Source organism: Poromitra crassiceps (assembly GCF_964638095.1).
Source record: "Poromitra crassiceps genome assembly, chromosome: 9".
NCBI classification, from domain to species: Eukaryota; Metazoa; Chordata; class Actinopteri; order Beryciformes; family Melamphaidae; genus Poromitra; species Poromitra crassiceps.
In genome coordinates this window covers 13,660,896-13,683,791 of record NC_139630.1, presented here as the reverse complement: position 1 = coordinate 13,683,791, position 22,896 = coordinate 13,660,896, and the positions used below count along the sequence as shown (strand labels likewise).

The following is a 22,896-nucleotide window of genomic DNA, read 5'->3' as shown; positions in this document are numbered from 1 at the left end:
GACAAGTGCGACGAGACGTGAGAATTTGTGGCACCCTGACCGGGGCTGGGGAAGGGGGACGACTTTATGGCCTGTATGTACAACACGACCCCCCCACCTCTTAAAAACAACGTGCCCCTCTCCTCTCCACTCCCCTCCCCTTTTCACCCTTAGCCTCCCGAGGTCAGCTGGCTGATTTATGGAGGGCCTCCCACTCCCCCCCCACTCCCCACCCACAAGCATCAACTAGCTGGCTAACCGCTCTGGCCAGCCATTTTCACATACAGTAGTACTGTATGTGAAAATGGCTGGCTGAAAATGGCACGTCCAAAGTCCGGCCCGGGGGCCAATTGGGGCCCGCAGACCGATTTTAAGTGGCCCTCAGCTTGTCTCTCAAAATATACTATGTGTGGCCCTCCACACAGTATTGGTTAATCAAGCAAGTTCAATTAACCGTTCACCTAATGATGACAGCATCATGCAGTTTGTAGACAAGCACCAAGTAGGAAGAGCACAGGCTGAACTAATATTTTCAGATGGTAAAACAAAATCTGTACAATTATAACGTATGTGTTTTTTTTGTTTTTTTTGTTTTTTAATAACCCGTGTGTCGTGAGAAGCAGCTGTCTGTCCCCCCGGTATTTTCACATGATCTAATGTGGCCCCCATTCCAAAAAAGTTTGGATAGCAGAAAGGTTGCCTTTACTTACACCATTTTGCATCCCCAAAATACATTCAAATACCTTTTGGTGGGATGCAAAATGGCCACAGTGAGTGAAGTCAATGGATAGTAAAGAAGAACGCATGTCCCTCCATTGCTTTTACGAACACCCTAAGCACTTTGCACAGCGTAGCTACCGAGGCTAAGACGCTAACTAACATTTGCAGGGATGTCGGGGAACCCACCTGTCCTGCAGTCCTGGCCCATCCAGCCCACCAGGCAGACCCGGTTGCCCGACAGCTCGCAGCGGTAGTGGCCGAAGTAGTCGTCTCTGGGGACGCACAGCTTGTTGCACTTGCTGCTGTAGTAGTTCTCGTCGCAGCGCACGCGCACGCGGTACACGATCCGCGCCACCGGCCCGTCGTGCTGGATGGTCTGCCACTGGTCCCCCGGGTTGAGCATGCCCGTGTGGATGCTGCGCTCGATCAGCAGCTCGTCATCGTCTGGAAACAAAACAGGGGACGGGGATCAATTAGTCTGGTCTAGTTGCAAGGACAGTATGTCGCTCCAAATTGACCTTTCCTAAGTCCCGCCCATTTTATCTCCATGCGCCCCATAGAGCTGAACAGTCACGTGACGGAGGAGAGTTCCCCATTCATCTTCTCCATAGACATTTAGAAAAATCCTCAAAATAATAATATAACAATAATATAAGGAGTTTTAAGGATTGAACCAAGCTAACCCGTGACCTACTGAATTGTGAGTGACCATAAAACATTTTCACTTGGAGCAAAAACGAGAGAACAGTACAGTCCATGTGCTGTCACGATTCACGTCAAGCTGACTTTCCACGCTGCACTTTGGACTAAATTCGCACATCTTAAAAACACATTGCTATAAGCGATCATGTGATGAATGGTTTTTGAGATATGAACGTTTGTTTGACACATGACATGCTGCTGCTGCTGCTCTCTACACCAAAGTGGACCGAGGTTCTGCCAGTGGAAAAGGGGCGGGACTTCGGAAAGGTCAATTTGACCACAGAAGCACGCGGATCATATAAAACATCGTCTCCATTTGGAACCCCTGTCCCGTCTACAAACGCGCCTGACTGACACCTCCCACACACACGCGCGAGCACACACACACACACACACACACACACACACACAACACTGAAGACTGAAAAGACCACCATGAATGCTGTCTGACTGAGGGGGCAGGCTGGGTGAAGGTACCATAAAGATCCTCTCTCTCTCTCTCTCTCTCTCTCTCTCTCTCTCTCTCTCTCTCTCTCTCTCTCTCTCTCTCTCTCTCTCTCTCTCTCTCTCTCTCTCTCTCTCTCTCTCTCTCTCTCTCTCTCTCTCTCTCTCCAACAAGACGACACACAGCTGCATCACGGGAGACATCACAAGGTCCCCAAGAAGCCGTTCACTTTGAAGGTACCATCAAACACAAGAGGTCAAAAGGTCATCCTGGTCTTTCTCTTTTTCAAAAAGGAAGTGGTCAGTGGCCAGCTTCCTTTACCCTCCGTCTCAGCCACAGCTTGTGTTTGAAGTGTACTGACACTTTGCATTTTGAGCCCAGAAGTACTACATGTACCCCTAAAAGTACAATGTACACAAAGTATTTGGGACAGTGAGATGTGGAGTCGTCTGACGTATGGGGACTTTTACTACAGCATTTCCTTTCTGGAGATAGCAGCAGGGTGTTCTCCCTCAGGCGGCCTGGTATCCTGTGTTGTCTGGAGGAAAACAAGCCACTGAATCTTATTGTATTTTGTCATTTTTAAGATATTTCATGAATTAGCCGCAGTGTTTACTAGTCTGTTTTGTTGACAAATAACCTTATTTTGGGTTCAAACTTGAAGTCCTAAAAATAAGCTTTTGGTAAAAACGGGTGATGACGTCATAATTGTCTGACGAGTGACGTATGATGGACAGTAAATACAATATATACAGTAAATACCCTCTGTCGTTAGCTAGCTGTTAGCCATTAGCTACGTTTGCTAACTAAGTGTTCACCAGGCTCAAAACGCCGCGTCACTTTTAACCAATTTGAACCACGCTCCATAAAGTCCATCGCTTTGATATGTGTTGGCCGGTTTGTTGACAATAAGCAATATTTTGGCTTCTTAAATAATGTTTTTTTTACAGAGATATGACCAGAAACAGTATGACCGCCAATTCCGTTTTATCGCAGACAAAGAGTTTACTGAAGACAAGAGGTGATGCTCTTCTGCTGCTTTTACAACAGCGCCTGCAGTTATTATGTTGCAGTGGAACATGAGTGGAACAAACTATTAGGCTTTGGTTCTTATGACTGTAAGCTCTTTGGCACTAATGGTGACGTGCGTTGTTACAGCGTGTGCACATGTACGTTTTGACAGAACATCAACGTGAAACAGGAGGGGAAAAGTGCCTGGAGGAGGACTTTAAGTATGCAGTTACAATTCATTGTATGCAAATGAGCCCATTGTCTCTGGCAATAGAGCAAAACGCGAGTGCCTCTGGCCTCTGTGTGTGTGTGTGTGTGTGTGTGTGTGTGTGCCATGTCATTTAGTGTATGTGCCTCTGGCCTCTGTGTGTGTGTGTGTGTGTGCCATGTCATTTAGTGTCTGTGCCTCTGGCCTCTCTCTGTGTGTGTGTGTGTGTGTGTGTGTGTGTGTGCCATGTTATTTAGTGTCTGTGCCTCTGGCCTCTCTGTGTGTGTGTGTGTGTGTGTGTGTGTGTGTGTGTGTGTGTGTGTGTGTGTGTGTGTGTGTGTGTGTGTGTGTGTGTGTGTGTGTGTGCCATGTCATTTAGTGTCTGTGCCTCTGGCCTCCCTCTGTGTGTGTGCCATGTCATTTAGTGTCTGTGGCGAGGTTGCTGCCATGTTGGCTTCAGATTGCGTTTTCCTCCACGGGGCCCGGTGGCATGCCAGCCTCTGAGCCTCCGTAAAGAAAGCAATCTTTATCACAGCGGGATCGAACCGGCGGACAAGCTCTGTGCAAACAGAGGGGCGGGGGGGGGACTTCCTTTTCTCCGTGGCTTTGGGGCCGTTCCTCGCTGCACTCAGACCTTTTTGAATGTCTCATAGAGCTTTACATAGCATCACCACAGTACACCAGGCTACATAGCATCATCACAGTTACACCAGGCTACATAGCATCATCACAGTACACCAGGCTACATAGCATCATCACAGTACACCAGGCTACATAGCATCATCACAGTACACCAGGCTACATAGCATCACCACAGTACACCAGGCTACATACACCAGGCTACATAGCATCATCACAGTACACCAGGCTACATAGCATCACCACAGTTACACCAGGCTACATAGCATCATCACAGTCCACCAGGCTACATAGCATAATCACAGTCCACCAGGCTACATAGCATCATCACAGTACACCAGGCTACATAGCATAATCACAGTCCACCAGGCTACATAGCATCATCACAGTCCACCAGGCTACATAGCATAATCACAGTTACACCAGGCTACATAGCATCATCACAGTCCACCAGGCTACATAGCATAATCACAGTCCACCAGGCTACATAGCATCATCACAGTACACCAGGCTACATAGCATCATCACAGTACACCAGGCTACAATACATCATCCAGTATATCGACACACAACATAACAGCTTACATACATCATATCATACCCACATGACATCTGACTGGATTACATTACCATACTACACAAACACAACACAGCATATCTGTGGACTGGAGGAGGAAACCCAGAGGGAACCCACACAAACACGGGGAGAGCAAGCAAACTCCACACACGGGGTGGAGATTCGAACCCACGACCTTAGTGCGTGTGACAGTGCTAACCACTGAGCCACCGTCAAGTGAGCGAGCCGGCATGCGGACACACACACACCCACCCACCCACCCACCCACACACACACACACACACACACACACACCCACACACACACACACACACACACACACACACACACACACACACACACACACACACACACACACACACACACACCTCTGGAGGACTGACACAATGTCAAACAGCATTAAGCAACAATAACAGAAATAACCCCCGGCAGTTTCCAGATAGAGAACAATGGGCTGCGGGCCGAGCCGGGCCCGGCTGCCTCGGTGTCTAAACACGGACCGGGCCGTCCAGGCCAGCCCGCTTCCTGCTCCATAAACACACAAGGCCGCTTTCCTGAGGACACGGAGGAGGAGGGGGGGGGGGGGGGGCAGTGGAGGACGTGATGCTGGAGACACAGGGGGTAGACGAGGGGACAGCAGCTGGGACACAGGGGGTAGACGAGGGGACAGCAGCCCAGTGGAGGACGTGATGCCGGGGACACAGGGGGTAGTGGGCAGCAGCCCAGTGGAGGACGTGATGCCGGGGACACAGGGGGTAGACGAGGGAACAGCAGCTGGGACACAGGGGGTAGGGGAGGGGACTGCAGCCCAGTGGGGATGTGATGCTGGGGACACAGGGGGTAGACGAGGGGACAGCAGCCGGGACACAGGGGGTAGGGGAGGGGACTGCAGCCCAGTGGGGATGTGATGCTGGGGACACAGGGGGTAGACGAGGGGACAGCAGCCCAGTGAAGGACGTGATGCTGGGGACACAGGGGGTAGACAAGGGGACAGCAGTCCAGTGGAGCACATGATGCTGGGGACACAGGGGGTAGACAAGGGGACAGCAGCCCAGTGGAGGACATGATGCTGGGGTCACAGGGGGTAGACAAGGGGACAGCAGCTGGGACACAGGGGGTAGACAAGGGGACAGCAGCCCAGTGGAGGACGTGACGCTGGGGACACAGGGGGTAGGGGAGGGGACAGCAGCCCAGTGGGGATGTGACACTGGGGACACAGGGCTTAGGGGACAACAGCCCAGTGAAGGACGTCACACGGGGGCGGCTGTAGCTCAGGAGGTAGAGCGGGTCATCCACTAATCGCTTTGGATAAAAGAGGTCGGTGGTTCGATTCCCGGCTCCTCCAGTCTGCATGTCGATGTGTCCTTGGGGCAAGACACTGAACCCCAAATTGCTCCCGTTGGTGTGCCAGCACCCTGCGTGGTAACCTGCCACCATCGGTGTATGAATGGGTGAATGTACATACTGACTGTAAAGCGCTTTGGATAAAAGCGCTGTATAAATGCAGGCCATTTACCATTTACCATAACACAGGGGGTAGTGGACAGCAGCCCAGTGGAGGACGTGATGCTGGTGACACAGGGGGTAGGGGAGACAGTGGAGGACGTGATGCTGGTGACACAGGGGGTAGGGGAGACAGTGGAGGACGTGATGCTGGGGACACAGGGGGTAGGGGAGACAGTGGAGGACGTGATGCTGGGGACACAGGGGGTAGGGGAGACAGTGGAGGACGTGACGCTGGTGACACAGGGGGTAGGGGAGACAGTGGAGGACGTGACACTGGGGACACAGGGGGTAGGGGAGACAGTGGAGGACGTGATGCTGGTGACACAGGGGGTAGGGGAGACAGTGGAGGACGTGATGCTGGTGACACAGGGGGTAGGGGAGACAGTGGAGGACGTGATGCTGGGGACACAGGGGGTAGGGGAGACAGTGGAGGACGTGATGCTGGGGACACAGGGGGTAGGGGAGACAGTGGAGGACGTGACGCTGGTGACACAGGGGGTAGGGGAGACAGTGGAGGACGTGATGCTGGGGACACAGGGGGTAGGGGAGACAGTGGAGGACGTGATGCTGGTGACACAGGGGGTAGGGGAGACAGTGGAGGACGTGATGCTGGTGACACAGGGGGTAGGGGAGACAGTGGAGGACGTGATGCTGGTGACACAGGGGGTAGGGGAGACAGTGGAGGACGTGACGCTGGTGACACAGGGGGTAGGGGAGACAGTGGAGGACGTGATGCTGGGGACACAGGGGGTAGGGGAGACAGTGGAGGACGTGATGCTGGTGACACAGGGGGTAGGGGAGACAGTGGAGGACGTGACGCTGGGGACACAGGGGGTAGGGGAGACAGTGGAGGACGTGATGCTGGTGACACAGGGGGTAGGGGAGACAGTGGAGGACGTGATGCTGGGGACACAGGGGGTAGGGGAGACAGTGGAGGACGTGATGCTGGTGACACAGGGGGTAGGGGAGACAGTGGAGGACGTGATGCTGGGGACACAGGGGGTAGGGGAGACAGTGGAGGACGTGATGCTGGTGACACAGGGGGTAGGGGAGACAGTGGAGGACGTGATGCTGGGGACACAGGGGGTAGGGGAGACAGTGGAGGACGTGATGCTGGTGACACAGGGGGTAGGGGAGACAGTGGAGGACGTGGCACTGGTGACACAGGGGGTAGGGGAGACAGTGGAGGACGTGATGCTGGGGACACAGGGGGTAGGGGAGACAGTGGAGGACGTGATGCTGGGGACACAGGGGGTAGGGGAGACAGTGGAGGACGTGATGCTGGTGACACAGGGGGTAGGGGAGACAGTGGAGGACGTGATGCTGGTGACACAGGGGGTAGGGGAGACAGTGGAGGACGTGATGCTGGTGACACAGGGGGTAGGGGAGACAGTGGAGGACGTGATGCTGGGGACACAGGGGGTAGGGGAGACAGTGGAGGACGTGACGCTGGGGACAAGAATCTCTTGGACATGTCAGCTGCAGCTGAGTCAGGCCCATGACTGATGCGTCCGGTAAACTATTTCACCATCTCACAAGATAGATGACTGCAATGATCTACACCTGATGCATTAGGGCTGGTGCTGGACGGCACGGTGGCTCAGTGGTTAGCAGCACTGTCGCCTCACAGCAAGAAGGTCGTGGGTTCGAATCTCCACCCCCCGGTCCTTTCTGTGTGGAGTTGAGTTTGCATGTTCTCCCCGGGTTTGCGTGGGTTTCCTCCCACAGTCTAAAGAGATGCTGCTTTTGTTGTAGCATCCTAATGTAATCTAGTAACGTTTCTAGTATGTAATGTAAGACGATGTACGTTATGTAACCTATGTTGTGTGTAGATAATATGATGTAATATATAATGACTGTGATGATGCTATATAAAGCCCTTTGATACATGCTTGCGATAAGGGGCTATAAACAGAAGTGAACTGAAGCCATCGTCCAACAGCAGAGGAATGTAAGCAGGCGTGTCATCAGTATAGTGGGCCAAACGGTCCTGACAGATGCATGTGGAGGTGATGGGAATGAGAATGCATTGTTGTGTCCTCCAGGCCGTGTTACACAGACGTGAGGAGCATAGTAAAAGACCAGCCCGACGCAGCCACAACCCCACAAACACTCTCTCACCTAGTACTGGAGTAGTCTGACTCCGAGCCTTTTTTAAATCTCTGTTCCTAGGAGGTAACCGGAGAGTAGAGTTACTTTGCACTGTAGGCAAGTTTTAATCCTCAGGTTTGCAATACAATAAAGCCGGTTTTGGAACGTCAATAGGGGTGGGACAAAATATCGATACTCACGGTATCGCGATATTTCCACTTGCGATACGTTATCGATACACTGGCACCAAGTATCGATATGTTTATTAAAAAAAAACAACAACAACAACAGGCTAAAATATTATGCTGTGTGTGGTAGTTGAAACATAGTTTTAAGTTGACGTTTATTTATGTTTGTAGTTGAAACAAAAACATAAATACTGTAGGCTACATGAATGGAAATGTTTGCTCATTAATATCTACTTTTAGAAATTATATAGGTAGGTAGGTTATATAGGTTTTCTTGTTTTAATAATAATAATAAAAATACTTAATGTGTAACTTTTCCTCCGTGGTATCGAAAATGTTATGAGTGAGTGAGTGAACTCTGAGAGAGTTCATGTCAATTCTGCTAATAAATACATAATACCTGCTTCTTGCCTTTTAGGGGTATTTTTACTCTTCAGTTACACAGGCATCGTGATGTATCGTCTTCCAATATATCGATTATCGCAGAATCGCTGTATCGTGATAATATCGTTATCGAGGGCCAAGTATCGTGACCATATCGTATCGTGAGCTACTCAGCGATTCCCACCCCTAAACGTCAACGCTATTTTTAAAACTGCCCGGACAATTAACGGACAGCCTCTCATTGAAAATGAATAGAAAGGAACGCAGCTCCCGAGAGGACGCGTAGAGTAGTTCTGTTACTAGTTTCAGGGGACGCGTAGAGTAGTTCTGTTACTAGTTTCAGGGGACGCGTAGAGTAGTTCTGTTACTAGTTTCAGGGGACGCGTAGAGTAGTTCTGTTACTAGTTTCAGGGGACGCGTAGAGTAGTTCTGTTACTAGTTTCAGGGGACGCGTAGAGTAGTTCTGTTACTAGTTTCAGGGGACGCGTAGAGTAGTTCTGTTACTAGTTTCCAGAGGACGCGTAGAGTAGTTCTGTTACTAGTTTCCAGAGGACGCGTAGAGTAGTTCTGTTACTAGTTTCAGGGGACGCGTAGAGTAGTTCTGTTACTAGTTTCAGAGGACGCGTAGAGTAGTTCTGTTACTAGTTTCCAGAGGACGCGTAGAGTAGTTCTGTTACTAGTTTCCAGAGGACGCGTAGAGTAGTTCTGTTACTAGTTTCAGAGGACGCGTAGAGTAGTTCTGTTACTAGTTTCAGAGGACGCGTAGAGTAGTTCTGTTACTAGTTTCAGAGGACGCGTAGAGTAGTTCTGTTACTAGTTTCAGAGGACGCGTAGAGTAGTTCTGTTACTAGTTTCCAGAGGACGCGTAGAGTAGTTCTGTTACTAGTTTCCAGAGGACGCGTAGAGTAGTTCTGTTACTAGTTTCCAGAGGACGCGTAGAGTAGTTCTGTTACTAGTTTCCAGAGGACGCGTAGAGTAGTTCTGTTACTAGTTTCCAGAGGACGCGTAGAGTAGTTCTGTTACTAGTTTCGAGTTTTGATTTGTGCAATTTCACGGCTGCCTACTTGTTAGCCCTTTCGCTAGACCATGTCAAATATGAAGCAGAAACATCACAGGTGAAACTCAATCTTGAATCTTGAATCTTGAATCAACATTTACTCTGAAAATAATTCACAGAGTCGACCATCTTTGGTTAAAAATACACAACGCAGGAATGAAATGGCAGAAAAGAAGGAGACAGGGACGAGCAATGCGTGACAAAGTTAACCCCTCCCATGCCAGTGGTGTCTTACCCCCAGCCAGGCAGCCCTACAGTAGTAGGTTCACCACTACAAGCAGACTCCCTTGTGACTTTACGGAGGTTCACCACTACAAGCAGACTCCCTTGTGATGTTCCCCGGGAGGCTGAGAGGAGCCTTTGTTCCAGAAGATTGAGAGACTTGAACCCGTGACATCAAGGTTCCAGTCAGTCGATGGTTGCTGTGACCGGCTGTGACCCATCTGTCTGGCCTTTGAACGCTAATAACATGCATCTGACCTGCCCGAGCTTCCAACTTTTCCACTTTTCCTCACTTTCCCTGTCCGTTTGAGGAAAACTTGAAGGGGAATATTTTCCTTGCTCTCTTCTCTATAAAATAATGAATGCATCCTTGTTTCCTTAGGCGGTAAACGTGCTACGTCAGCCTCGGAGCCTTGGAGCGTTGCAGCTACACCTATATACTCCAACGACGGCTTGACGAGGGGCTCGCAGGGGAGTCCCCCGCAAAATGAGTCAATTGTGTGATTTCACGAGGATTTCATGACTAGAAGTTAGCCCAGGGAGAGAATGCATATACTTGGGTCATAGCGTTCACTCTCTCCTGTTATCTCCCCCATCGACATTATATTATACGTGCGCTGTTCACGTCAGCTGCGTTGCGTCACCTTTTTCGGGGGAGCTGCACGCCAGCTGCGCCGCAGCCCTCGGCGCATACGGCGAGGGCTGCGCCACGTCGCATGTTTTTGCAATATAAGAGACGAGTTAGTAGCTGGCAGGTAAATGGAGCAGGAGTGTTCCTGTGTGTAGTAGGCCTTCCATCCAATTCCCTCACAAACGTCATCAGACATGATGACTGTTATAAAAGGTATTGACCGAAGGGGCTAAATGCAGAAACAGAAGGTCAGGATGCAATAGGGCTAATCAAAGTGCTCTGATCTCAAATCTATTTCTTGTCCATTGTCTCCGTTCACGAGTGGAAGTGCTTTTGATGTTAGGGACAAAACAGGATGTGATGACCTGATGTAAATAAGGCGGGAGTTTGTATTAAGATGAACTTAGGTGGATGAGGGCACTTGCACGCACATGGCTCGCCCGCACGGGACGGGCTTGAAGACAGCCATGAAAAGTGCCAGTGTCTCCGCACATCAAAGCTGCGTGCAACACACTCAAGAGACGGCTAGAATCCCACATTGCTCAGTGGGCCCTCTTCCTCCCAGACTGGGCTACGTGGCTACGAGGGGGAGGAGTCCAGCCAGCGGACGCGGCCCAGGGAAAACAGGATACAGCTGGTCGGCGTCGACGCCCGGAGGCCAACGCGGCCTCAGAACGCAGCCTCTGATCCTCCTGTGAGGCGTCTTGGGTGGCTCGCCAGGTTACCATGTGCTCTCAATACATGTATGATATATGTACCTATATACAGTATATATATATATACTGTATATATGTGTGTACATATATATATATATATATGTGTACATATATATGTATATAAACTCCTCAAAAAAGTTCGGAAACGTTATTCCGGTTGATTATTTCTCCCCTTTAATAATACCAATTGCTATTGTATTTTATATCATAATACCAACAGAAGAATATTGCAGGGGATTTGGGCACTTTTTTTGGGCGCTACCCACACGGTTAGCTGTGTTGCTCATTCCACGAATGCACGATCCTTACAAGTTGTACTTCGTTGTAAAGGTGACTAATCAGGCTTTCCAACGATATAAAATACAATACCAATTGGTATTAGTAAAGGGGAGAAATAATCGACCAAACTAATGTTTCTGAACTTTTTTTGAGGAGTTTATACAAGTATACAGTATATATGTACCCTAATGACATGTATGATGGATTCAAATGATGGTACAGTGTACTCACGGTTGCGCGTGGTGTTGTCCCAGTCCCAGGCCTCCACGATCAGTGTGTACGACCGCTGCAGAGAGAGAGAGAGAAAGAAAGAGAAGTCAGAAAGAGAGTCGCTTCATGCTTTGACGAATAAAACATTTGCTTCACGTTGCCAACAAAAGCGTATGGATTTTGTTAATCTCTCTCTACAGTGGGTCAGGCTTTAATGAGAACTCTGCATTCAGACCACAGGCGACCACATCACCCTATATACACCACGTTTTTCTTCCAGGATTTCCCCCGTTTTCTCCCCAATTGTACTTGGCCAATTCCCTCTGCTGCCCCGGTCGCTACTCCACCCTCTCTGCCGATCTGGGGAGAGTTGTACACATGCTTCCTCGGATACATGTGCAGTCGCCACCTGCTTCTTTTCACCTGACAGCGAGGAGTTTCACCGGCAGGACATAGCGCATGGGAGGATCACGTTGTGCCCCCGAGTTCCCCTCCCCCCCCGAACAGGAACCCCCGAACGACCAGAGGAGATGCAGCGACCAGGACACAGAGACACTGCATGAAATAGGCCACGGAGAAGAAAGATGTGGATGTTGCTGTCAATGAAGTAAGTTGGAGTGTTCATCTTCCGTACAGTATATATGATCTTTGTGTGCAACACCCGACCATGCACCCGACATAGGAGAACGCCAGGATTGGGGGGGGGGGGGTTTGTGTTTTTTTGTGTGTGTTTTGGGCGTGGTTTCTGAATGATGACGCGCTCCGCAGTGTCTTTATACACTTAATCCGGCTTCCCACCTGCAGACGGAGCCAATTGTGCCTGCATGGACGGCCGACCGAGCTGCAGGTTAACGCGGGGGATCGAACCTGCGGCCCTCGTGCTGGTAGGCAGGGAATCTACCGCTGCACTACCCGGACGCCCTTAAGGAGGATATTATTAAGCATTAGGATGCATGACTTTCACAACTAAGGCTGCACAATTAATTGTAACGTAATCCTCCTAACACCCGCTGGACTACATCAACAAGTGCTCCCATTAACACTCCGCCGCCATTCGCCGAGCAGCGTGACCAATCACAGCTGTCGGACTGACGTGCCTCTCACAGTGGACTCACCTCTGCTTACATCTGTCTTTTCATGGGAGTGGAGTTGATGAGCATGTTGCAGGCATGAGGAATGACTCGCCTAGCCTAGCCTAGCCTAGCCTAGCCTAGCGCAGCGCTAGTAGGCTAGGCTAGTAAGTAGAGACTAGCCAGAACCCAAGCTGGCATTTCTCTAGTACAGATGTTGAGTACGATTCGACACCACTAGAGAGGCCCTACATAATAGCTCACCCTATCCTGAATGTGAACACAATTTCCAACACGAAAAAATCCTTTTCATAGCCAAAAATGTATGCTTTGGAAACCTTTAGGTTATATGAACCAAATGGCATCAAAAAGCACAGATACTCCACAAACGTTGCTGTGAACTGTGTTGCCACATCTCAGAGTAGAAGCGATCTATGCAACCACGTCAATAAGCATCGCTGGATCCGCACGGTTTCTGCAACACCAACATCCTGTCCTTGTTTCCCCCCAGACTCTCGTCTATAACAGCAACACTTCACAGTGAGCCAGCCAACCCCATTCTGCTCCTAAATTCACCCAGACCAATTATCATAATTGTGTTCATAAAAACAAGCAGAATAATTGAGATAATCACTTTAGCCATAATAATAATCACACAAGCCTGCTTCAAACATCAGCAGGCAGGCAGGCAGGCAGACACAGAGACACACACACACACACACACACACACACACATATGAATGATGCAAAATCGATTCCACTGCTACTACTGCCTATCGTATGCAGCTTGGCTCCCTTGCCTGGAGGTGCTGAGTTACGCTGTGATGAAAGCCAATGTTTCAGAGATGGAGAGAGAGAGAGAGATCAGATCCGCTCAGTCAAACTGTGCCAGAGGCCACGAGAGGCTGCAGGGCTGAGAGAGAGAGAGAGAGGCAAGGAGGACTCTGGATTTTTCCTTGAATTGAAACTATGGCTGTTGACTGCAACGGAAGGAATCGACCTATATACATAGCATTTCTAGGTCGGATGTTGTCATTTTTAAGTTTTAGGCTGTCTGAAACACGTAGGATACATAAAGGTCACTATATTTGCAACCTTTCTAGGTATCTATTTTTGGCCAAATTTTCTAGGAGGCATACAGTGGGAGTGGTACCTTGGGTGGGTTAGGATATCCCATAACACCTTGCGACCCTCGTAATCGACGAAGAAGAACGAAGCTAGCCCCCCAAATTTATGGTGGCGCCCAAAACCTCGCGCTAGTAGGGCTGGGTATCGTTCAAAATTTTTCGATATCGATACCGTTTCGATACTTGGATTTCGATACCGGTTCCTGAACGATACTTTTTTCGATACCAATTTTTAGAAAAATCCATTTTAACAAAAATAAAACTGCATTACACATTGAAATTATTTTACAAATCTTTAGTTTTCCCCCCATCTTAAGTTTTACAGCAGAAAAAAATAAAACCTACTGTATTTAACATAACTTTAAGTTCTCTAAACGTATTGCCGTCCCTACAAAAAATATTGGAGTACTACAAAGGAAAGAAATGTAGCTAAAACAAATAAATCAGTGGAATAGTTTTCAGTGCAAAACGGAGAGTTGCAAATCAGGGTTTAATGCTCACTGATGCAACAGAACTCTATTCTTGTCCAAAACTGATGAGATGGCTCCACTTCATGCATGGAAGACTAGTTGAGCATTGACTAGCCTATCAATATAGCCAATGGCACAAAGTGAATCCCATTTATATTCAACAAACTATCATGACATCAGCGTTTGTTAACGAGTTGCTAAAAATACATGGGCGATAACTGCCCGCTTGCATATAACGTTAACACTAATTAATTAAACATTAACACTAGCGTTGCAGATCAGTGTGCTCACTGCTGCAACAGAACGTCATTCTTGTCAAATCTGACGAGACAGCTCAACTTCACTGACTAGCCAATCAATATAAATGAATCGCATTTACATTCAACAAACTATCATGACATCAGCGTTTGTTAACGAGTTGCTAAAAATACACAATGCCTGCTTGCGCATAACGTTACGGCGGCAATTAATTAAACGATCTAATGCTACAACTCACAGCCAGATGCATGGATTTGTCAGACTGAGGGATCTGATAACCGCTAACTTGCGGTAAGCTGAGCTGACCCACCTCTCAATTATTTCTCTTGTCTGTGGAAACCAGTCCGTGTTGTTTCTGTTTCTTTTCCTGCTTTTCATCATCTTCGCCATATGGTACTCCAGGATAGGAGTAGCTTGAGTGGCTAACTTCTTGTATACTATCCGCACCGCACGCCTGGCTCACAGTCACAACAAACACACCGGCTGTGGGCGTAACGTTTCCTGCATGCCTCTACATGACAGCCAATCACCAGCCGTATTAGAGCGCGGCGTGCAAGCATGTCGCATGCTTATAGGCTCAATGACGCTGTTTTGTTTTGGTATCGAAAATTGGTATCGATTGACAAGGGAGGCTTCGATACCCCTTAGTATCGATGTTTCCATTTCGGTGCCAAGTAAGTATCGAAACTCGATACCCAGCCCTACGCGCTAGAGAAAAAAAGTGAAACGTTGACCTTAAAGCTCCTCAAGGAGGTCGTCTGAAACTACTTATTTTTCAGTCACCTACATTCAAACGAGGTACCTAATTAAGCAGGTACCTACTTAGGTAGCTAGGTGATAAGCAGCTTCTTTGCGGCCACTCAGCAGCAAAGACACTCAGCTGACTAGATGCTGTGTTTTTATGGTTCACAGTCCCAGCCCTAACCCAAGGACTGACTTACACCTGTAATTAACTACCTGGTAAGATAGAAAACCAGCAGGCGCTCCCAAGGACCATAGCTGGAAGCCACCTGGAAAAACCACTGCTCTAGCTAACAAACAAGCTGGCATTTCCCAAAACACAAAACCAATCCAATTTAAGACCTGATGATCCTAGGGATGAAACGAGTCGACTACCGGTTTAATGATAGGTTATACATTATTTTTTCAAAATTGTAATTATCATTAAGACCGTGTAGGTTTGATACGTTCTCTTCCTGTGTCTCCTCTACGGTAAATCCATCTAAAAAAGAACATAAATTGCTCATAGTGAAGTGGGCTTTGATTGATCAAGGTCACTTTGACGACCAAGGACCAAACCATTCAAGCAGGTCAATCAGAAGAGGATCTTTTTTCACACCATGTTATGCTTTTACAATTCACCAGTGCATACAGTACATCATGCCCTGCGCTGACCACTTTGTGCACTAGGGGTGGGAATCACCAGAGTCCACTCCCCACGCTATGATATTATCACGATTACTTAAATCACGATACAATAAAATTGTGATTTAAAAAAATATTGTGATTTATTTAAAAAAATTCAACGGCAAATTTAGTCCCCAAAGGAAAAACTTGTCAACATGTGTTTGATCTAATGAGATCAAGCTTCCAGTCTGTTCATCTCACTTCAATCATTTTTATTGCAGCAAAATGCGATTGTCAATCAGACAGACTGACCAACACGGTCATAAAAACCATAAATAAATGTTATAAATGTTGCATGCACTTGACAGTTTCTGTAATAAAATATAGCAATATACTTGACATTCGTGCGATACAATATATTGCCACATAAAATACGCTGGACCGACCCCCCCCCCCACGTCGATTGTGCACTTTGTCTAATCCATGTGGCTGCTTGAGGAACACATATGAAAAAGCAAAGGAGAGGAAAGCCATGAAGGAGGGGTTTATCAAAGACAAATCAGCTTCCTAGCTAAGTCTGGGACAGTTTGTGACTGTCCATTGTCCCGGTCAAATAAATAAAATAAATAAAACCAGCATGGTTTGATGGTTTCCTCAAGTGGCAAGTGTCCAATTTGGGTTTGACTGTGTCAGTGCCAAAAGCACTGCAGTCACTCAGATCTCTGCCTATCTTTAGCTCCATGTGTCTGACAAAGAAAACAAGACTTGATTGTAATCCAGCTTTGATGATATGGCACTGGCTAGACTGTGAAGGTGTTGACGGTTATCGTTCACGGTCATCATAACATCTGATCTGATCTGATCATAACATCTGATCTGATCTGATCTGATCATAACATCTGATCTGATCTGATCATAACATCTGATCTGCATTTCGTGATGAATCTTAAGAAACACAGCTGCTGAATTGATCGGGGGAATGAATGAGTGGTGTTTCACAAGGTGGAACCCACTCTACAGGTAGATACATGCATCGCAGTTAAGAATCATACAACAACAATAACATAACGTATTTCTGCTATCTAGGTACAAATCACTAGAGAGCTGTGCAGGGATTGTTCTGATGACGTGATTGGTTGGAAGTTGGTTAATGTAATAGGTGTCATGGAAACATTTGTGTCCGGTAATTAAAACAAAACAGCATACTTTTTTCAACACGAGTTGAAACATTCACAGCCACTGATGATAGGAATCACATTATGGAGCCTTGAGTTACCACGCAGTGGTTCTCAACGTGGGGTGTGGGGACCAACAGCGGTCCTTGAGGTGGCTCCAGCCGGGTCCCCAGCAAACTGATGAATTGTTCAACTTCAATATTATTTCATTTACAATGCAGAAGAATGAGTGTTTTGATCATAGTTTCACTGTCATCTCTCTACCTACAACTACAGTACAGACAGTCATGGAATTCTGGACATCATATCCAACAATAAAAGTATTCACAGATTTGACTCCAAGAGACGCAGAAGATGCTAAGCATAGGAGGATACAGATGTGCTGTAATCAACAGTAGAATTAAGTTGGACTGGTACACTGTAGTTTGGATGAGGACGTTCTCTTGTTCTTCAAACATGGTATAATCTATCTATCAAACTCTGGGATTCAGTGCATGTTCAGGCCCCAGCCCCTCTGTTCTAACAGTTTGCAATGATGTAACACAACTTCAAAAGGTGACTGTGCGGCACACACACACACACACACACACACACACACACACACACACACACACCACACACACACACACACACACACACAGCAGCTAACCAGGCTAACCAGCAGAGCAGTGGTAATCTAGCTGGTGTGCTGCAGGGCACACTGCTAGGCAACCAGCTGACCTAAATAGCAGTCATTACGTCACAGTCATGTCCGTGGCAGTTGTAGTAGCCGCGGTGTGACGGCCTGTGACCTCTACTGTAATGTCATTGACAGGACATTGACAGGACATTGACAGGACATTGACAGGACATTGACAGGACATTGACAGGACATTGCACCGGGGGAAGTGGGAGGAAGGTGGAAGGCGAGTATTTGAGGCACTTGTAGGAGAGGTGATAGGGAGAAATCACAGGGAGGTGAGGGGGTTGTTAAAGATGTGTGTGAGTGTGTCAGTGTGTGTGAGTGTGTCAGTGTGAGTGTGTGTGTGTGTGTGTGTGTGTGTGAGCGTTGTTGATCTGGGGGACCAACAAGCTGGTAGGCTGGTTGCTGCTGGGCTGTGGGATTAAGCAGGCTTGTCTGGCTGCGGGTGGTGGGAGGAAGGGGAGGGGGTGTTGTTGTGGAAGACAACGGGTGAGGAGAGAAGGGGATGTGGAGGGCGATGGAATAGGGTGAGCTGGGCCTGGGTACAGGATAGGGCAAGCTATAGGGCCTGGGTATGGGACAGGGCGAGCTATAGGGCCTGGGTACGAGACAGGGCGAGCTTTAGGGCATGGGTACGAGACAGGGCGAGCTATAGGGCATGGGTACGGGACAGGGCAAGCTATAGGGCCTGGGTACGGGACAGGGCGAGCTATAGGACCTGGGTACGGGACAGGGCGAGCTATAGGACCTGGGTACGGGACAGGGCGAGCTATAGGGCATGGGTACGAGACAGGGCGAGCTATAGGGCATGGGTACGGGACAGGGCAAGCTATAGTGCCTGGGTACGGGACAGGGCGAGCTATAGGGCATGGGTACAGGACAGGGCGAGCTATAGGGCCTGGGTACGGGACAGGGCGAGCTATAGGGCATGAGTACGGGACAGGGCGAGGTATAGGGCATGGGTACGGGACAGGGCAAGCTATAGTGCCTGGGTACGGGACAGGGCGAGCTATAGGGCATGGGTACAGGACAGGGCGAGCTATAGGGCCTGGGTACGGGACAGGGCGAGCTATAGGGCATGAGTACGGGACAGGGCGAGGTATAGGGCCTGGCTACGGGATAGGGCGAGCTATAGGGCATGGGTACGGGACAGGGCGAGCTATAGGGCCCTGGTATGGGACAGGGTGAGCTATAGGGCCTGGGTACAGGATAGGGTGAGCTATAGGGCCTGGGTACGGGACAGGGCGAGCTATAGGGCCTGGGTACAGGATAGGGTGAGCTATAGGGCCTGGGTACGGGACAGGGCGAGCTATAGGGCCTGGGTACAGGACAGGGCGAGCTATAGGGCCCTGGTATGGGACAGGGGGAGCTATAGGGCCCTAGGTACAGGACAGGGCGAGCTATAGGGCCCTGGTATGGGACAGGGCGAGCTATAGGGTCTGGGTACGGGACAGGGTGAGCTATAGGGCCTGGGTACGGGACAGGGCGAGCTATAGAGCCTGGGTACATGATAGGGCGAGCTATAGGGCCTGGGTACGGGACAGGGTGAGCTATAGAGCCTGGGTACAGGATAGGGCAAGCTATAGGGCCTGGGTACGGGACAGGGTGAGCTATAGGGCCCTGGCATGGGACAGGGCGAGCTATAGGGCCTGGGTACAGGACAGGGTGAGCTATAGGGCCCTGGTATGGGACAGGGTGAGCTATAGGGCCCTGGTATGAGACAGGGTGAGCTATAGGGCCTGGGTACAGGACAGGGCGAGCTATAGGGCCTGGGTACGGGACAGGGTGAGCTATAGGGCCCTGGCATGGGACAGGGCGAGCTATAGGGCCTGGGTACAGGACAGGGTGAGCTATAGAGCCTGGGTACGGGACAGGGTGAGCTATAGGGCCTGGGTACGGGACAGGGTGAGCTATAGAGCCTGGGTACAGGACAGGGCGAGCTATAGGGCCTGGGTACAGGACAGGGTGAGCTATAGGGCCTGGGTACGGGACAGGGTGAGCTATAGAGCCTGGGTACAGGACAGGGCGAGCTATAGGGCCTGGGTACGGGACAGGGTGAGCTATAGGGCCTGGGTACGGGACAGGGTGAGCTATAGGGCCTGGGTACAGGACAGGGCGAGCTATAGGGCCTGGGTATGGGACAGGGCGAGCTATAGGGCCTGGGTACGGGACAGGGCGAGCTATAGGGCCCTGGTATGGGACAGGGCGAGCTATAGGGCCCTGGTATGGGACAGGGCGAGCTATAGGGCCCTGGTATGGGACAGGGTGAGCTATAATTTGCCATCATCAAAGCCTGTTGAAGTAGTTTGAATCTTACAGTTTTGTTTGAAAGAAAAATGTTACATAAATAAATATATGTTATGTCTTACATAACCTAAGTAGTTTTCTTAATTTGCCCAGTGAATGTGTACATTTTTGAAAAGCAGTGTATTTATGTCTGCATCTGCCAGTGGCCCATCACCATAAGAGTAGGCTATACATAATAATGTGTTGATTCCACTACAGGAGAGACAATATTCTCTGAAATTAGATGGAGAAAATGTGTGCATATATCGTATCGGCCAAAAGGAAAATATGAGCAGATCAGATATCTGCAAACAACCCAATATGGTGCATCCCTAGAAGAGGAATGGGCAGGTTAGGGTAGAGAACTACAGGAGAGGACATGATGGGGAGGTTGCAGGCAGGCAGGCTGTGGGTGAAGAGGCTGCTCTCTGCCAGCTCTCTGTCAGCCCCGGCCGGCCGCAGACGCACAACAGATGCAGCCTCGCCAAAGATGGATTATTTGACATGAACGTGGATCATCCCACGACATGCAGCACGGCTTCTGACCTTTCCACCCATCCCCCCCCCCCCACACACACACAAGAGGGTGGGCTGGCCCAATCCCCCCCCCCCACACACACACAAGAGGGTGGGCTGGCCCAATCCCCCCCCCACACAAGAGGGTGGGCTGGCCCAATCCCCCCCCCACACAAGAGGGTGGGCTGGCCCAGTCTGAGCATGTGGGTGGGTGTGTGTGTGTCAGTCCATGCGTGAGAGAAGAGCCCATGTTAGTGGGAATGTGTGTGTGTGTGTGTGTGTGTGTGTGTGTGTGTGTGTGTGTGTGTGTGTGTGTGTGTGTGTGTGTGTGCGTGTGTGTGTTAGTGTTACTAAGAGGCGGATCTTTAAATGTTGCACATCTGGGGATGGGATGCGAGTAGTGATGCACCGATTTATCAGCTGGTCGTCGGTATCGGCCGACATTCTCCTTGTTGACGCCATCGACATAGATGTTTATCTGTTGTGTCACACCAATGAGTCGCTAGTTGAATAGCAGCTAAAAAGGCTTTTGAGAGAGTTAATTTTCACACAAAAAGAATCTTTGTCGTGTGAAGGAAGGTTATATTAAAGGTCGTTTCATAAATGCCGGTGTGTATGATTGTATGATTGATTTGTGCTCATTCAAAGATAGGGATGAAGGGTTGAAAGACGTTGAAACTAGGGATGTCAACGGTTAACCGTTAATCGATTAACCGTCGCTAACGTCGTTGTTCGGTTATTGCTGTCGGTCTATCAGTTAATATTAAAAAAAGAATTTTTTTTTTTTTTTAATTTTGTTCAATTGTTGGCAGCAAATCGAAATAGGCTATATTTTGTTTAAGTTTTTATGCTGCAAAAGACAGTAGGCCTAATGTGAAAAAATCAAAAGAAATAACAGATTGTTGTTGTTGTAATGTTTACATAAACAGGAAATAAAGCTCTCAAAAATATATTTCCTTGTCATCCATATAAGAGCCAGAATGATTTTGGAATGATTACCTGATCAAAATGTGGCAATAAACTTATAAATTTCAGCAAAGCCAACAAAAAATAAAGGCATAATTCTAACACAAAAAGCATTAACATTTCAGCATCTAAATAGACACGCCTTGTTTGGGCATGAGCTCATTGAGTAAATAGACAATTTTTTTTTTTTTTTTTTTTTATATTAAAAAATTATGAATTAACCAATAGGTTAAACGATTATTAGCGTCGGTTAATCGAAAGTGAAATTAACCGAAAATTGACATCCCTAGTTGAAACAATTCAGTTATTGTTTATAATGAACATTTCTTTGCTCCCCGGTAAACAAACAAACAACAAAATACATTGGCATCGGTCAATTTCTTATTTTAAATATCGTATCGCCGCAGAATTTCACAACCGATGCATCAGATGGGGTGGAGGGTGATGGGATGAGGGGGGGTGTCTGCAGATTGTGTCAATCAGTGCTAATAAGAGGGGAAAAGTGGCCATATTGTGACCTGGGGCCCCGTTGGGATTTCCATTCGCCTGAAATCCAGACATGCTTGCACTCCGACATCCTGTATATGTTTGGCTAAACAGTCCCTGGTGTCACTGTGTGTTGTCTAAACAGTCCCTGGTGTCACTGTGTGTTGTCTAAACAGTCCCTGGTGTCACAGTGTGTTGTCTAAACAGTCCTAGGTGTCACTGTGTGTGTGTTGTCTAAACAGTCCCTGGTGTCACTGTGTGTGTGTTGTCTAAACAGTCCCTGGTGTTACTGTGTGTTGTCTAAACAGTCCCTGGTGTCACAGTGTGTTGTCTAAACAGTCCCTGGTGTCACTGTGTGTTGTCTAAACAGTCCCTGGTGTCACTGTGTGTGTGTTGTCTAAACAGTCCCTGGTGTCACTGTGTGTTGTCTAAACAGTCCCTGGTGTCACAGTGTGTTGTCTAAACAGTCCTAGGTGTCACTGTGTGTGTGTTGTCTAAACAGTCCCTGGTGTCACTGTGTGTGTGTTGTCTAAACAGTCCCTGGTGTTACTGTGTGTTGTCTAAACAGTCCCTGGTGTCACAGTGTGTTGTCTAAACAGTCCTAGGTGTCACTGTGTGTGTGTTGTCTAAACAGTCCCTGGTGTCACTGTGTGTGTGTTGTCTAAACAGTCCCTGGTGTTACTGTGTGTTGTCTAAACAGTCCCTGGTGTCACAGTGTGTTGTCTAAACAGTCCTAGGTGTCACTGTGTGTGTGTTGTCTAAACAGTCCCTGGTGTTACTGTGTGTTGTCTAAACAGTCCCTGGTGTTACTGTGTGTTGTCTAAACAGTCCCTGGTGTTACTGTGTGTTGTCTAAACAGTCCCTGGTGTTACTGTGTGTTGTCTAAACAGTCCCTGGTGTTACTGTGTGTTGTCTAAACAGTCCCTGGTGTTACTGTGTGTTGTCTAA

At 48.6% G+C, this 22,896-nt stretch overlaps 1 protein-coding gene across 1 annotated transcript in view; it reads right to left on the bottom strand.

The window, feature by feature from the left end:
- The window catches only part of jag2b (jagged canonical Notch ligand 2b), a gene marked incomplete at its 5' end in the record, with an annotated part of 102,037 nt that overhangs the window by 39,460 nt on the left and 39,681 nt on the right, over nt 1-22,896 (bottom strand). The window contains 2 exons of the mRNA XM_083642742.1: nt 886-1,143; nt 11,587-11,641. Coding sequence (XP_083498868.1) covers nt 886-1,143; nt 11,587-11,641 — 313 coding nt within the window. The remainder of the gene's footprint in view (nt 1-885; nt 1,144-11,586; nt 11,642-22,896) is intronic.